The sequence below is a fragment of the Humulus lupulus genome, chromosome 8, assembly GCF_963169125.1.
Source record: "Humulus lupulus chromosome 8, drHumLupu1.1, whole genome shotgun sequence".
NCBI classification, from domain to species: domain Eukaryota; kingdom Viridiplantae; phylum Streptophyta; class Magnoliopsida; order Rosales; family Cannabaceae; genus Humulus; species Humulus lupulus.
In genome coordinates, this window is record NC_084800.1 from 65,355,491 (window position 1) to 65,373,661 (window position 18,171).

Consider the following 18,171-nt stretch of genomic DNA (forward strand, 5'->3'; position numbering starts at 1 on the left):
GCTTTAGAAAGAGCTTTGGATGAAAGATTTTATTCATTCCTAGTTTTGGGGTTTTGGGAAACACTGAGAGGGAACTTGTAAGGGTTGTGAGAGAGAGTTTTAATTCTTGGAGTTGTTTTTTTCTTTCAAGAACTTACATGTAAAATTTTCCTCTGCTCTTCACACACACAAGTATTTCACCATTGTTGATCATAGGCTGTAACAAAGAACTTGTCATAGTGGAACCTCATTCATGGAGGAATTGGATTAGGCTAATACATTGTTAGCTGAACCAGTAGAAATTCTTATTGTCTTTTTCCTTTTATTTGTTTTTGTTTGTTGATTTTAGTATTGTTGTTTGAATTTGAATATTGCTAGTTTTGAGTTCTGTATTGTGCATTTACAACATATATATTGAAGTTGTGTGATCGTAAACAACTTATTCAATGTTTCATCTTTGTGAAACTCATCAAGATAGTAAAAGAATTAACAAGATTAAACTTAAACTTCGCCCAATTCATCATCATTCATGTTGTTTGAGTACACAACTTCAGTTTATTGACTGTGCTGACTGTTTTGAAATTTATTCTATAATCCAAAAGGAAATGGTGCTAAGAATCATGGATTCCATCTCAAAGTAGAATAACCTATATTCTTACAAATGAATCAAGATTAGTTGGTCCGTTGTTAGTACAGAAAGCTGAACACACCACTGCAGTGACGTTGGTATCAAACCGGTCTTAAACACTTATGAATGTGAACCTATCTTGCCAAAGAGCTTACATTTTGGTCAGACCACTATTGCGGACTCCACGACTGTCCTCAGCAATTCCAGAAATTGAAGTACATTTTCCAGTGCTGTAGTAGGCTTTTGAGCAGTATGTTCTCGTTTATTGGGGCTAGAACCAAGATAATAGTTATTAATCTTGGCAACACCAAACAACATGATCTGGGTTTACAAACTAACCAAATTTGTAGTTGACACATGCATAAGTAGAGTTTGATAAAGAAATTCCAACCTTTTTTTTAATAGTAACTAGTCTTCAATATGTACAACACTTGTACTTGCTTTTAGTTTTTCTTCCTTCCTCGGTCCTTTCTTTCGCTTCCTTTCAGATTGGGGTTCTTTGGCTTTCAACTCATCACCGAAAGACCTTAATGAAGCGGCTAGATGTTCATTTCTATGAGCTGAAAGAATAATTTTATGAAACTCCAATCAGTGGCTGCTTTGTTTGAAACAAATCAATCATATATAGTAAAGGAGCTGAAAGTTCCTGCAGGCATAAAGGCTTGGAAAACTCACCGGCGAGTATGACATCTTCCATGTTCACAGATTTCCGACCAGCATGCTGCGCAAATAGCCCAAGGTCTTTTGCTAACTGTTCTGCTTTGCGGCAAGGCAATAACAACAAATAGCCATTACTAATTTTCCATAAGATAGTACACCAGCACTTCTTAAATTTCTTGCATTTAATTTCACTTATCAAAGCCACTACAGCATTGACCAAAACCCACAATAGTTCCTAGTTCGAGTTATACTGTTTGGTGGTGCTTTTCACTAAACAAGAACTATAGTCCTTGACTTGGTATGCTGCTAAACTATACATGTAGATAAGAACACAAAAGCAGAATGATCATTCAATTACATGTTTGGCAATAGTTAATTAGTGTGGCAAACATGAAAAATGAACTATCTTCCACTTAAGCCGTTGGTTAGACCCAACTGGATTCGAATCCAAACTCCCCCAACCATATGGGTTAGCCAAGTCATCTTCAATATTACATACTAAAAACTTTGATAAATCTCACTGGAGTTGTTCCAACCCAAATATTCATTTTATTGTTTCTATATAAAATAAATAAATTTGTGGTCTTGGCACACATGATTTTCCCCCAATCTCAAAGTAATGAAATTATAATAAAAAATAAATTAAAATAATATGTAGATTCTTACTTCATTAGTAAAATACACTACAACAAACAAATTTAACCCCTGATAATACCACACAGTACCATAAACACCAATAACAAAGATATAAATCATAGAAAGAGCCAATTTTCAGAAGAAAAAAACGAAAGAGAGAATCCAGTGGTAACAGTACCTGTATATTTGAAAGCCAAATCACCAATGCAAGCTACTACGGTTTCAGACACTTCCATGTCGTTTTGCTTCGCTGTTTGTAGAACAGAATCAAATGTGAATTGAAGAGAAATTAGTTAAGAAGAAGAAGAAGGAGGAGGAGGAGAAGGAACCTTGGGATTCGGCAATAGAGATGGTAGAAAGTCTAAATCGGTCTCGCAACAACTCGCTTACCGAATCGTCCTCCTCCGTCTCCATGTTGACTTGAGTGTTGCCCTTTTACTTTCCTGGCGCCAAAATGATACGAGTGGAGATATTCTTCTTCTTCTTCTTCTACTTCAATTTTTTTTTTTTGAATTATTATTATCTAACATCTTATAGTATATTTACAACATGTTTGTAAACTTACTGAACTATCATTCCAACATGGATTTCTATCTTCTTCTAAAAACAAATAAAAATTAATTAATTAATTAAGCAGTGCAAAATAATACACTATAAATTAAGTGTGATTGTGTAATGAAAATATAAAACTAAAAAATAGATATTTTTGTAATATTTTTGACGAGATATTCTTCAAGTACAAAAAAAAAAAAGAAGCTTCGTTTGAGTGATAAATTTTTAATTTTTAATTTTGTATATATTTATATATATTTTTATAGTAAATTATTATTTTTCTTTAAAGATTTTTACTTTTATTTATTATATTGATTTTAAAATATCCAATTTATATGATTTATTTTTTTAATTTTTTTTTGTAATTAAATAAAAGGTGCTTGATAATATTTTTTATAGTTATTTTGCATAATATTTTCTTACAAAATGATATTCTAGACATATTTGACACTCTAATTAATATGATTCACACTTTGTCAAAAAAATTTGGACACTTTATTTGAAAAATTATTTTGCAAAGAATCATAAAAAAATTATCATTTTGCAAAGTAAAATAAAAAATATATTTATTTTCTTCTATTACTCTTATATAAATCTTAGATTTCCAAAGTCAACATACATTCTCTCTCCAGCTTCTAATAGAGAATAAATAGAGACAAGATGTAATCTTCCCCAATTCTCCCTCAATTCATGTTTATTCAAAGAAAAATCTGAAACTAATGATTGCATAAGATATGAATGGCAACATAATACATCGTTTACCTAATAATTTATTCGGTAAGAGGGGTTAGAGGAAGGGATAATGGTGCACATTGGGTGGCTTTTTCTGGTTGGGGTGGGCCGGGTTTTAGATTTGGAAAGGGAAATTTTCACTTTCTAAGCTTAACGGGTGATGCTAATTAAAAATAGGGACTTCACACATCTATGCACATTAAATTAAATAATTATAATTTTATCAGAGATAAAAATATATACCCAAAATGTATTAATTATTTTTATATATAACCGACTAACATATTATGGTTAATTCTTTAAAATACTCACTAACATACCAATTTTCTTAAAATACTCACTAACATACCAACTTTGTTATTTCCTTAAATACTCACTAACATACCAACTTTCTTAAAATAACATAGTTAACCAACTTATTATTAATTCATATAACTAATTATTTACTTTATTTGATTATATTATTAATAAAGAAACACCATGGTTATAATGCAAAGTTAGTGGAAAATTAAAAAACAAGTAGTCGCCGATTGCATAATCCAAGGAGGTGAAGAACAAGCATTTTGGATACTGTTTGGTAACTGTTTATTGTTTATTCTAAGCATATCCTATTTGTTATAATTGATATAACATATAACTTATTTGGTCTCTTTTTTATTAAGAATATGTTTCTACTATTATTATATTTTGATACCAAAAAGAAGTCTTTGAGACTCCGTTAGATACCTAACAACAGCTCTTGTAAGTATGATAACAAATGGTAGTTTATAATGTTTAAATGTTGGATACTAATAGGTAGTTTTTTTTTTATGTAATATATATCAATGAGTATATAAATATAAATTTATTGTTGGATTTATACTGCAGCGTATTTAAATGTTGGATACTAATAGGTAGTTTTATTGTTGCTTATATATATAGTTTGACTATTAGCAACACAACTCCATTGTTGTACTATAGTAACCAACTTGAAGAGTAATATAAAGACTGAAGATCATAAGCTGCTACCAAGTAGTCCAATATTGAGCAAAACAATCAATTTGGGTACCATTTGGTAGCTTTTTAATATTTCTATTTCTATTACTTTTATTTTTTATTTTTCATCCAATCTAATACGAAAATTATAGACCTTTCCCATTTTTTATATTTCTTGAAATTGGTTTTAATGATAACATTTGTTATATGAATAGTGGCTATTAGTGGCTAAACCATCAAACTTATTTGGTGTCATCTTTAATTAGAATATGTTTATACATCAATATCGTTTGATACTCGATAGTTGAATAATTATAATGATATGCTTGTTGAAATTAGTAATGTTTGATACTAGTAAGTATATAATTATAAAAATATGATGTTATATAAGGAAATATATTGAATGTGATATATTATGATAAAAAAAAGTTCGTATAATAAATAGGTAAATAAAATTTGATTGTTTGTTGTTTCGGTTAATTAATATTATAATATGGGTATATTAAAATATCAGTTTCAAATTTGTAATTATTTATATTATAATGTGTGTGAGTGTAAATCTTCCTTAAAAATAATGTTAGGCAAAATATAAATTAAAAAATATGCTAAACTTTCCTAACTTTCCCTAAATACCCCTCTCATTTCCTCGTCTCTCTCTGTCTCTCTCTCGGTTCACTCTCACGGCAACCACCATCGCGCTATTCTTCTCCTACGACAGTCACCACCATGTCTCCATAATTTCGGTCATCTTGTAGAAATTAACACAATACCCAAAACATCATACATTTTGAAGATTTTTTGAGTACAAATATATGGGTAAGTAATTTTTTCTCAAATATAGTGATGGTTCTTTCATTTAAGACACCAAATATTGCATGTCGAATAGATCTAGACATGATTTTTTAGTTTTTTTTGTGATTTGTTTTCAGATCTGAAACTCTAAACTGCAGAAAATCGTCATTGCTCGATGGTGCTAGATGCCAACTCGATGGGACCTTCAAAATCAAAATTTTCATAAAAAAATCGACTTTTCTCGATGGTTGCTCGATATTACTCAATGTGATTCTTGCAAGAGACGTAATTTTTCACTCGGGTGTCCGTTTGAGGTGATTTTTTTTTAATTTGGATATTTTTTCGAGATCTACACATTTGAAATATGTATACACACATTTTGGAAGTGTAAAGCTTGAAAAAAAATACAAAATGCAAAACATACATCATGTTAAAGACATGTTTTTGTATGTTTTCAAGTTTTAAACTTTACAAATGTGTATAGCATATCTCAAACGTGTAGATCTAAAAAAAATACCCCAAACGGACACCTGAGTGAAAAATTACGTCTCTTGAAAGAATCACATCGAGCCCCATCGAGCAATATCAAGCTACCACCGAGCAAGACATTGAGCACCATCAAGCTTCATCAATTTTTCATAAAAACTCATGTGTTTTCATGCCCAATTCGACGGTGCTTGATGGCAGCTCGATAGGGCCTTAAAAATCAAGATTTTCATGAAAAAATTAGCTTTGCTCGATGAAACTCGATGGTTGCTCGATACTACTTGATGGGGCTTAAAAATAAAAATAAAATATTTATGAAAAAATATTTTTTTCTCGATGGTGCTCGATACCTATTCGATAGTGCTCGATACAATTCTTGCAAGATGCATAATTTTTCACTCAGGTATCCGTTTGGGGTAATTTTTTTTAATTTTGGTATTTTTTGAGATCTACACATTTGAGATGTGTATATATAAATTTTAGAAGTTTAAAGCTTGAAAACATACCAAAACATGTCTTAAACGTGAGGTATATTTTGATTTTTTTACTTTTATTTTGATTTTTTCAAGCTTTACACTTACCAAATGTGTATATACACATCTCAAACGTGAAGATGTCAAAAAAATATCCAAATGAAAAAAAATCACCCAAAATGGACACCCGAGTGATAAATTACGCCTCTTGCAAGAATCGCATTGAGCACCATCGAGCAACCCTCGAGAAAAGTCAATTTTTCATGAAATCTTGATTTTGAAGGCCCTGTCGAGTTGGCATCGAGCACCATTGAGCTGGCATCGAGCAACCATCGAATAAAGTTGATTTTCTTCAGATTTGAAAGTTTCAGATCTGAAAAAAATAAAAATAAAAACTCAAAAATCATGTCTAAATCTTTTCGAAATGCAGTTCTTAGTGTGTTAAGTGATACTTGTCATGAGCTTAAGTTCTAAATCATTCAAAACTATTATGGGTCACTTTTGTGTAGCTTCCATGGAGAAGTTAAGAGAAAGAGAGATGAGATTTGGAGGGGTAGAGAGAGGTGGTGTGTGGATGCCATGGGAGAAGAATGGTGTGATGGTGGTTGCCGTGAGAGTGAATTGAGAGAGAGACAAAAATAAGAGAGAAGAAAGAAGAGAGAAGAGAGAAGAGGAAATGAGATGGGTATTTTGGGGAAGTTGGAAAAGTTAGGAAAGTTTAGGATTATATTTTCATTTACATAATGCCTTACATCATTTTGAATTGGCAACACCCATTAAGCATATAAAGTGAAATTTTACTTTGCAAACTACATAGCGAACCCACCCGAATGGTACTCATGTTTAAGTTGGGTTTGGGTTCAAATTTGACAGGTGAGTGTGGCTGGGTTTCGAATTGTGATGGGCCACATTTTGATTTTTGGATCTAGAATGAGCCTTGTTCAACTTTTTTCGAAAATTGCCTTTTTTTTTTTAGAAGTTTACATAAATATGGGAAAAACACATATAGTTTCTAAATTTATGGGAAAAAAAATAATTGTACAAAATATGGGAAGTTTTAGAAAAAAAGTTTAAAATATGGTAAATAAATTACCATAAACTTAATTATCTTATTTTCTCTTCTCTCCTCACGATCTCTCTCTCTTCTCATTTCTTTCTTTCTCCTCCCCCACCCATTCAGTGTCCATCTCAGATGCTACCTCCGCCGCTGCCTCCGACGAACAAGTTTTTCTTCTTCTTCTTCTTCTTTCTTTCATTCTTCTTTTTCTTCTTCTTCTTCTTATTATTCTTCTTCTTCTTCTTCTTCTTCTTATTTGGTATTTCTTATTCTTCTTTTTCTTTTTTCAAATCTAGTTTTATTCTTTTTCTTATCTGATTTTGAACTTCATATTTGATTTTTCTGGGTTTTTTTTCTTTTCTAAATCTGTTTAAGTAATCAGGTACTTGACTTCATATTTGATTTGATTTAAGAAATGCACTTAAGAAAAGTTGACTGCTATTATTTAGTGTAGACTAGGGTAGTATAAGAAGCTAGGTAGTTGAATATTTTTGGGTACTTTTAACATATGAAAGCTTAGGTTAGCTGATTAGTTTTTTTTTGTTGAAAAGGGCAAAAGTTGTCAAAAGGTTCTTCCCTGCGATGTTTAGATCAATTGGATATAGGTTTAGCAGCCAAATGTTCATCAAATAAGGTTCTAACATAAATATTTATGTGTTTATTAATTATTTAAAGAAATAGAACTAGAACGTTTGCTCAAAAAATGTATCGATAGGTTTACAAAATTTATTCAGAATACAAGTACAAGAAATAAAAAAACAAGCAAACAAAACTTTTGATTTTTCTGGGTTTTTTTTTTCCCAATCTGTTTAAGTAACTAGGTACAATGACGCATGATTCATTTTATTCATATCAGATTTTTTTTAGACCTAGGTGTAACCAGTTACAATAGCGATTAATTTAGATTCTTTTGTTTAGATTTGATTTTGTTTTCACACCTGACTAAGCAACCAGGTACCATAGCAATTGGTTATTTTTTTTAGATTTGATTTTTTTTTCAAACCTCGTTGTAACCAGTTACGATTATGATTAGTTTCGATTTTTTGTTTGAATCTTATTTTTTTCCAAGTCTGGCTAAGTAACCTGTTACCATCGCAATTGTCTCTGATTTTTTTGATTTTTTTTTTCAGACCTAGTTGTAACCAGTTACCTTTACCATCAATTTAGTTTATTTTTTTCATATAATTTTTTTTCTTCCAAATCTCACTAAGAAACCGATTACAATTCAATTGATATTCTGATAATGGTACATTACTTAAAAAAATATAAATTATTTTTATAGTTGTAACCAGTTACTACAACACCTCTCAAATAATAAAACTGATTTTTATAGTTGTAACCGGTTACCACACATTATTAAAAAAAATGGACAGTAGCATACGATTATTATTACAAAAAAAATCAAAATTGTTTTGATAATGGTAACTAGTTACTGTGGATAAAATGTTGATTAAAGAAGATAACAAATGGAAGAAAAGAAGAAGAAATGAGAATAAAAAGTAACTGGTTACACCTAGGTCTAAAAAAAATCAGATATGAATAAAATGAATCAGGCATCAAAGTACCTGGTTACTCAAACAGATTTGGAAAAAAAAACCCAGAAAAATCAAATATGAAGTTCAAATACGAAGGCCGATTCATTTGGGTTTCTTACATACCAAGAGAGTGGTTTTCGGATGAGCAGCTAAATGATTGCAGTGTCATAGAGGCTTCATTTGTGAGTGACAGTACAAGAAGATTGCATATGGAAAAGTGTGGCCTCCGCCTTTTATTTCAGCATGATGAAGATGAGTTTAGCTATCTCACTTGTTTTCATCCCTTAATTTCATTCTACTGCAAAATAAGATTCAGTGGTCAACCCACGTTTAGTTACAAAATCAAACATGTTTGATTTTTTTTTTTTTTTGTGGGAGGCGGCACTATGGACTTGTGGATATTGATTGAGCCAAGAAAAGGAATCCTTACTAAAGAATGCTGGGTGATCTCGTACGCAGTACAACGCATGGAGCCATAGTTGTATTAATTTTATTTTATGCATTTATATTATTATTTTTGACTTTTTTTTAATTTAAAATTGATCAATCAAACATATGACCTCATTGATAGTTGGATACTACTTTAATTTTATTTTATTTTATACTAATACATTTATTTTTATGCTTTATCAAATCTGATTTGATAAAAAAATATTTTATCAAATATAAATGATAAAAATTAACACAAATAAATTAAAATTATAAAAAATAATCTCAAAATAATAAAAAATAGGTACTAAAAAAAGTATAAAAGATAAAATATGGTCTACAAATAAAGTTTTACAAATATATGGGAAAAAAACTCCCATAAAAATGTAAATAAAAAAAATATGCCATAAAAAACTTAAAAAAAAAAACTGCCATATTTTTCAAAGTTTATAAAAAAATCCCATATTTGGTGTAATTTCCTCTTTTTTGTTTGTTTAAAAAGAATGGTATTTTGACAACTTTTTTTTACTTGTTGCTACCGCAGGTTAGAATGGCGAGCTTCAGGGCGGGAGAAGGGTCAGGGTGCAAGCAACTTGTTGAGTTTGAGAGAGGGGGAGCGTCAGACTTTGGGTACATATGAGATTGAGAGAGAGGAAAGGTTGATTGTGGCTGGTTTACCATCAGGGGTGGTTGGCGGGGAGTAGCGGGTGTCTTCGACTCATAGAGGTACAGTACAGGTGTAGGATGAAAGGCAAGGGAGAAGGTTGTGAGTGAGGCGAGGGGTTTGTTCTAGTGAGATGTGAGTCTAGTAAGAGTGAAAACCAAATAAGTGAGGGATAGAGATGAGTTAAGTGTTAGTGTTAGGGGTGGTTTCATTTTTTTTTTAAAAATATCTAATCAGGTCTAGGTTTAACTCGAATTTGAATATGTGTAGATTATAAAACCCGAACCCAAACATCATCGAAAAAAATTGAGTCACTCGAATTGTTCAAGTTTTTTTTTTTATATATTTTGAGTCATTGGGCTACGGATTAGGAGGGCTATGCAAGTTTTCGAACCTAAATGTGCACCCCTAGAAAAACAGAATGAAGATAGTGGGGTGGACTAATCAATCCTTAACTCACATTTACATGGGGAGGGAGAGTGGGAATATATGGATTGTAAATCTACGTGGGCCCACAAGTATTCGTCCAACCTTACCAGGAGGGATTTTGAAATTAAAAATAGAGGAAAAAGTAACTAATGGTGAGAATAATTAATTTTATATGTATATGTTCTTTTTTTTCCTCTTCTAAAAGAGTAAAAGAAATAATACTTGCCAGCAAAAAAATAAAATAAAATAAAGAAATAATACTTGAAATATGCTAAGGAATATTCCTTTCCTTTCTTTTGTTCCAAACAAAAAAAAGTATTACTCTGACTTTTTTTTATATAGAAAATAGGTACTCTTCATTAATAAAATCAATATGATATAATCCATTACAAACTCATTCTGAGCAATATCAGTAACAATCAGTTACAATTTTTAAAGGAAAGAAACCTCATACAGAAACTTTAACTAAGTCCAATAGGCACAAACAATTGCCTTACCCAGCTCAGTACATAAAGTCAGTCTATGAGCGGTTTCGTAAGCAACACGCTCCAAACTTTGAAGGGACAACTGACCCCTTCGAGGCAGAAGAATGGCTCAGGAATGTAGAGCCGATACTTGTACACATGAACCTCGGCAACACGGATCGCATATCATGTGGCTGTGTTTCATCTCTTTTAAAAAATGATGCTAGAATCTGGTGGGATTTAGTACAACAGACTCATGACGCCGCCACCATAACATGGACTAGATTTGTGGAGCTCTTTCACAATAAGTACTATAACTCGGCAGTCATCGCCACAAGGGTGGAAGAATTCTCCAGTCTCAAGCAGGGCAATTTGACGGTAGTAGACTATGCTCAACAGTTCAACCGACTAGCCAAGTTTGCACCAGAGTTGGTCCCAACCGACTTTTTGAGGGTCACCAAGTTCGTTAGGGGACTCAGGCCCAAAATTGAGCTAGGAGTCAAGCTAGCAAACCCTGGAACCACTTCTTACGCCGATGCTCTAGAAACGGCTATAGAGTTAGAGAGGCTCCAAGTGAATGTTAGTAAGGAGGAGGCTAGCAAGCCTGAACTTAAACAACAAAATCAACCTCAGAATGGTCGGAACCAAAAAAACAACAACCATCAGCATAGCAACAATAATAGCCAGAAGATAAGGCATGATGATAGTAAGCAGGCCGACAATGAGAAAAGAGAACGGACTAGTAATGGAAACAATAGGCCGGGTTATGTAGAATACCCGCAGTGCTCCAAATGCCAAAAGAAACATCCTGGGGAGTGTCGTGCAAACACCAAAGGATGTTACAATTGTGGCCAGGAAGGTCATCGGAAGAGGGAATGTCCACAGCTCATGCAAGAAGAGAAAAATGACAACAAGATGGTTCCAGCCAGAGTCTTCGCCTTGACCAAAGGAGAAGCTGAAGCTAGTAACAAAGTGGTCATAGGTCAGATTCCTATCCTCGATAATATATGTTTAGTATTATTTGATTCGGGAGCTACACACTCGTATATATCGTTAGGAATGATAGAGAAATTAGACAAACCTTGTGAAAGATTTAGAAGTAGGTTTGTGACAAAATTTCCTTCAGGCGAAGTAGTCCTATCATCACAAATAGTACGAGGCGTACAGATCAAAATCGAGGACGTAGAACTAGAAAGAGGCCTGATAGAGCTAGAAATTAAAGACTTTGACGTCATGGATTGGCTAGCAAGGCATGACGCAACCATCGATTGTAGACGTAAGCAAGTGACGTTCGAAACTCCTGACGATCAGAGACTATGTGTAATGCCCCGGAATCCCTATTATGGTTAATGGCTGGATTAGTAGGCCGGGAGGGCCATAACTGTTTAATTATGCCATTAAATGTGTTTATGCATGTTTATGAGAATTATGTTATAATATGATGTTAAATGCATGCATGTGAGTCCACATTTGTTTACAGGGGTGTTTTGGTAATTTGGCCCGTTGAGGGTATGATTGAATATTTGTTTGCGTGTTAATGATATATTGTGGGACCACATTATAATGTGGATTGGTTCGAGTATTTCGACACGAGACGATCCTTAAACATGATTTATCGGTTTGGTCATAACAGGTTTGAGCTTGGGGCTCGGGGTGAGTCTCGGGGTGATATTAATGACTATAGCGTTACCAGGGATTTTAGGGTAACGGGATATGAATTATTGGTGTTTGAGGATATTGAGATTAGCGGGAATTGGGAAGCGTTAATTATGATTAACGGGTTAAGCGAGAAGTACCAATTTTACCCCTAGAATAGCTTGAGAAGCTATAGATGACTCAAGGGCAATTTGGTCATTTTAGGGAGGATATATGTGACTTAAGTGGCTGTAGAAGGTGGTAGATTTAAACAGAACAAAACAGAGATACTTCCTCATCCTTCCCGTACACAACTTCCTCCATTATCTCCTTTGAGATTTTGAGCTCTAGGTGTGGATTCAACCAAGGGAAACTTAAAGGCTGGGTTGGTGCACTTGATTTAGCTTGTGTGGGAGGTTCAAAACAGGTTTCAAGGTGAGTTTTGGTCATTTATCACAGCTGGTGCTCTGTTTTACTTTTGGTTTTCAGTTCATGATTTTAATGTGGGAAGTGAGAATCAAAGAGAGTTTTAGTGTTGGTTTGATTGGGATTTGATGAGAGTGAGCTAAGGGTGTTATTTGGGGGTTTAATTATATGTTTGGAGGAGGGTTAAGGATGGTTTGAAGGACTGGTTTGAGAGGGAAAACACAGGGTTAAAATTCTGGTGCGTGTGGCCGACTTAGCTGGTCTGGGCTGGGCGCCGCGGCGCAGCAGGGGAGCGCCGCGGCCCTTGGCGTCTGGCAGGGGGAGTCCCTCTCTGTTTGAGGGCGCGCCGCAGCGCAGTAGGGGAGGGCCGCGGCCCTTAAGGCCAATTTTGCCAAAATGTGGTTTTTAGCTTGGGGATTCAAACCTTAGGCCTCGGGGTTGAACCTAGTACCCGGTTAGGTAGTATTTGATGTCTCGGGGGCTGTGATTTGGTTTAGGAACCCTCAGTTATCATTTTCATTGATGAATCCTATAATTTGGTTATGATCAGGTGACCGTCAAGGAATTTAAAGGTTGATCGTTCTCAGGGGTCGTTCGTATAATAATTCTCACTCGAACCAGAGGTAAGAAAACGGTGTATGAATACAGTTGCACCCCGTGTAGGTATATGACATGCATGGTTTGATATTGGTGTTGGGTTTTATGCCCTTAATAAAACCATATTTCTTATGTAACACGTTATTATTATCAATAAAAGAAGTAGAAATCATTTTGTTTATTCAATTGTATTGTTCGCTTGTTTTATTACATGTTTATTCAATTAATACAAACATTCATAAGATCCTGAACATATGGATAGTTACAATTATGGTGACTAGGTCACAGTGGATTATAGTTGTAATTATATGTTCAAAAGAACGAGTCCTAGATTAGATCAGTGCATTGGATTTTCACTGATTAGGAAATCTACGATATGATCTACTTACACATTAGGAGTGTGATGTCTTGTCCAAGGCATTGACCAAGTAGATATGATCGGATGTATTTGGTTACATCGGACTAGGACCGATATTGATTATTGATTGATAAATAAGTATCGTTGTTATCGAATCTAATCAATATCACAATGTTGACCATAGGTTAAGTCGATCTTAATTCTGAGTGATAATATTCTGCTAATTATATTATTTAAATCTTTTGACTTGTTCGTTACCAGCTTACCCTACGATCTAGCCCATACTTACATCTTGGAGATTTAGTAATGAAATTGAGTGGGAGTATTATTCATAGATATGAAATCTATAACTTCTGTATGAAAAGTGAAAAGATGATTTCCTTAATTGCTTTGTTCAAAAGGTTAAATGATTGAGATCTCATTTCTGTGATTAAGTTCACGGAAATATCATTTATAAGGAACTTAGCGGGAGTTAAGGATAAAATACTGATTAGGGGTAAAACGGTAATTTTCACCCAGCTTGTTAGTAAGTCATCGATAGAGGATTGACTAACTGTAATGGTTATAACAATAGATAACGTATTTATGGTTTGGAAAATACGTTCTATGAATTCAAGAGTTCAATTCCAAGTCTATAGTGGAGTCACGAGGAATTAATAAGGTAGTGAAATTATTCGTAAATAAATTCACGGTAACTTATTGGAGCTTGATTTCATGGATCCATGGTCCCTGCATCACCTTTGAGTAAATCATCTAGAATGTCTCAATTAATTGATTTAATTATCAATTAGGATTTTTTTTAAAGTTGACTAGGTCAATTTTGGAAAATTTATAGAGATATGAGATTTAGAGAATAAAATAGAATCTTTGGGTAAATTTATTAATATTGATAAATTTGTGTCAATATAAATAAATAAAAATTAAATCAAGTTTCAAATTATAATTAGTTAATTTGAATAAGGATTTAGTTAATTAATTAAAATAAATAAATAAATAAAAGGTTTTGAATTTATGCCCAATTGAGATTTAAATTCAAAATAAAAGTATTGGGCCCAAGTCCATTTGTGGGAGCCCAATGCTTTTATCTTTTTGTTTATTATTTTAATTAATTCAAAATTTAAATTTAAATTTAAATTTAAATAAAGTTCATTAAGTTGTCTATATAAGGAATATGATATCTAGGGTTTTCATAGGTCAGTATCAGTTGATTCATTGGGTAAGTGAAAACCTAGACACTCTAATCCTTTCTTAGCCACTTTCTCTTCTTCTTTTCTAGATCTCTATCTCATGTGTTGAGAACCAGCCCACACTAGTTCTAGATTGATCAAAGGCTTGGTGAGGAAGACTGTATTGCTGATCTAGTTCAATCTCTTGATAATACTCTGCTACAGAAAGGAATCAAGAGTTAGAGAGATTGAAGGAAGGAGTTGTTCCAGTTCCGCTGCGTATTCGTAAGTTTCTACATCATTGTGTTTATGTTAATTTACGAATCTAATGTTCATATGTATGTCGTGTTATTCTATGTTTCTATTATGTGTTTGGAAAAATAATAGGAAGCATGCATCTAGATTTAAATTTTAAGATCCAACAATTGGAGCATGTTGGTTGATATATGTGGACGTGGATTGTATATTAAATGCTGATGTACACTGATTACCTGTTTAAGACACTGACTAGCCAGGGACCGACTCTAAAGTCGAGAATCATGCATTGAATGGCTCTATGGCATTAATGCTAGACCGACCCTAGGGTCGAAGAACTTATAAGCGCTTGCCTGGTCTACGACCAGATGTCTATAGCCAAGGTATATGACCCCGGTGACCGTTTGTCACGTGGCTAGGGGACGTTGTCCATAGTTTCGACTCTAGAGTCGTGAGGAAGGTTATGTTGGTGACCAATCACCATGCACCTGTCCTGAACAAACTTATGAAAGAATCACTTATCCGTTAAGCCCTGGTGATCCTATCGTCACATGGCTAGAGGGAGCGATGCTCATTATTGTGACTTTTGGCTATTGTCACCTATTTGTTGGACTGATAGTCCTGAATGGTTATTACGATCGTTGTTGATATTACATCATGCTTTATTATGTTTTCTTGCTGGGCCTTGGCTCATGGGTGCTATGTGGTGCAGGTAAAGGAAAGGAGAAGCTTAACCAACCCTGAGTGGAGAGCTTGGGCGATGTTGTGTACATACAGGGCCGCTTGACCGCCATGGTCAAGGAGTTCTCAGAGGGACTAGGGGTTTACCCTATTTTTGCCGCTTAGGCCGGCGGGGACTATAAATTTGAAACAGTAGTGACTCTTTTGTATTACGAACTATTTGTAAACATTTTGAAAGGCTCATGAGCAGTTTATTTACTTAATGAAATGTACCCTTTCCTTTTTACTGGTTTTCCACCTTAACCTAATAATAACACTTAGATCACGTTTTTAACCAAAGGACTCGGGTAGCGGGTCAAATTTCCGGTTCACTGTTCACCGTAACTGTTCTGGGGTAACCAGGGCGTTACACTATGTTTTATGGGAAAGGTTTCAAGACTACGAACACCATTTATCTCATCTCTCAAAGCTTAGCAAGATGATAAAGAAAGGATGTCACACATTCTTAGCCAGCACTACGGATGTGGTACAGGAAACACCACTAAAGGTTGGAGGCGTCCGCATTATAAAGGAGTTTCCATAAGTATTTCCCGACGACTTACCAGGGTTGCCGCCTACTTGGGAAATTGACTTCACAATCGAACTAGTACTGGCACCTACCAAACTCAAGGAGTTAAAGACGCAGCTACAAGAACTCCTAGGCTTGGGTTTCATTAGACCAAGCCATTCGCCATGACAATGTGACATATCAACTCCATCAATGATATAACACCTAAAATTAATCATAAGATTAAAGACTTCATTATTAGAAAATAAAACAAGGATCCACCCAATTTGTAAAGTGTTGACGCGGTTCTTCGGCAACAGATAATTAATAGAATAAAGAGCGGGATTAGTGCTAAGTAATGAACCGTAATAGATGAATGATTTCAAAATAAAATGATAACACGAATACTTTTTTAGGTGGTTCAAAGGTTAAAATCCTTCTAGTCCACCAACCACTATTATTGATATCTTTATGATATTCTTTACATGGTCTTTCTTTACAGATTAGAATCCAACCATTTGCAACTCCCACGGTCTCCATATTTATAGGGAGAGGGCACCTGGGGGTTGCCAAGAGAGGTCATCCCGTGACCTTCTTACCCATCATGTCACTTCTGTGACATTCATGATTAATTCATAAAACCTGACATTGAAGTGCGGTCTAATCAATAGGTAAGGGGGATAATGGGCCGCACGGCCCAACCCAGTCGTAGGTGCCTGAACACGCACGTTTATGCTGCGTGTCCGAGAATTCAGGGATGGATCAGACACGTGATGTCTGATATATGCACGTTTACATTGCGTGGTTGACTTTACAAGGGGTCAGAGGTGTCAACCTAAGCTCACACCTCGAGCTTGATGTACTCTCAGCTCGTGGTGTCCATACTTCTAACCCGACTCCTTAGTAATCTCATTAAGCCTTTGGTTACCTCGAGCTAAAGAGGTAGGACCTGGTAACAGAAGCTCCGGGTACGTGGCATCCACGTGGCTGATATAATTATGCCATCTCTCAGCTCGCTAATAGCCCATGGATATTTAGGGCGTGCATAAAAATTGACTAAAAATGATGATGCATCACAAATCAAGGAACTAATAGCCTGCTCTTCCAGATCCAGAATAAATAGAATCCCGAACAGGTTATAACTGTCACTGAAGCCACGAACGTCACTAGTAGAGTTCGTTGACGGTAGAAATACACAAACACCAATAAATGATAGAAATTAACAAAATAAAAACTTTGCTTTGAACTCTAACTCCTGTCAATACCGGATCAAAACAGATATGGACCCCACTGCCCAACCCAAACAGAAACGAACCCCCCACCCCGAGCCCACGCAGATCCGACTACACCACCACCCTAAGCCGCCGATCCACCTAGCCTGAAGAACCCACCTCCCTGACAGCCCACTGGATCTGAAGATCTCCGACCCCCTCGGCCTCGACGAATTTGAAATCCATCTTTCCCACCTTCCTACCAGTCCACCAAGATCTCTGAACCCCCTTCCAGCAACCAAAATTGTATCTTCCCCAACCCCGAAGTTATCATCGTCTGAGAAGAAGCTCGAAAGAAGAAGGAACTCCCCTTCCTCACACTGGCAATGACAACAAGAGAAGAAAACAAAACAGAGGGAATAAACACAACCTCCCCTCTCGGCCAAAGCCAATTGGACACTACCAGGGTTGACGATGGCTCCGACCGAGAGAGAAAAAATTATGCTTAAGCCGGCGATATAACATAGAGAGAGCTTTAGGGCAGGTGCTTCCTTTCCCTTACTTTTTACTCTTCCCATTTTAGTTTTACCAAACAACTAATCCATCATCTCCTTTTTTTTTTCATATCTCATACTCGTATATAATCCATCGAAATTCTCTTCATCTTTCTCTACAACATTTCGAAGTATATTTTGGCCAACGCCACTTTTTTATTTTTATTTTTAATTATCATTGTTATAATTGACATGTGACCTCGAAAGGTTAATTAGTCCCACCAAAATTTATCAAGGCAAATGATTCAGC

The 18,171-nt window shown here is 34.8% G+C and overlaps 1 protein-coding gene across 2 annotated transcripts; it reads right to left on the minus strand.

The window, feature by feature from the left end:
• Positions 1-465: 465 nt before the first annotated feature.
• Positions 466-2,412, minus strand: LOC133793843 (protein MHF1 homolog). Of its 2 annotated transcripts, XM_062231098.1 has the most exons (5): positions 2,233-2,412; positions 2,082-2,153; positions 1,283-1,363; positions 999-1,167; positions 466-878 (listed from the first exon to the last, which is right to left on the minus strand). In XM_062231098.1, the coding sequence occupies exons 1-4, from the start codon at positions 2,315-2,317 to the stop codon at positions 1,016-1,018; spliced, it is 390 nt and encodes a 129-aa protein (XP_062087082.1). In that variant the 5' UTR covers positions 2,318-2,412; the 3' UTR covers positions 466-878; positions 999-1,015. The 2 variants fall into 2 exon arrangements, with proteins under 2 accessions (XP_062087082.1, XP_062087081.1); XM_062231097.1 differs by having other exon boundaries at positions 466-1,167.
• Between the last annotated feature and the right edge of the window lie 15,759 nt (positions 2,413-18,171).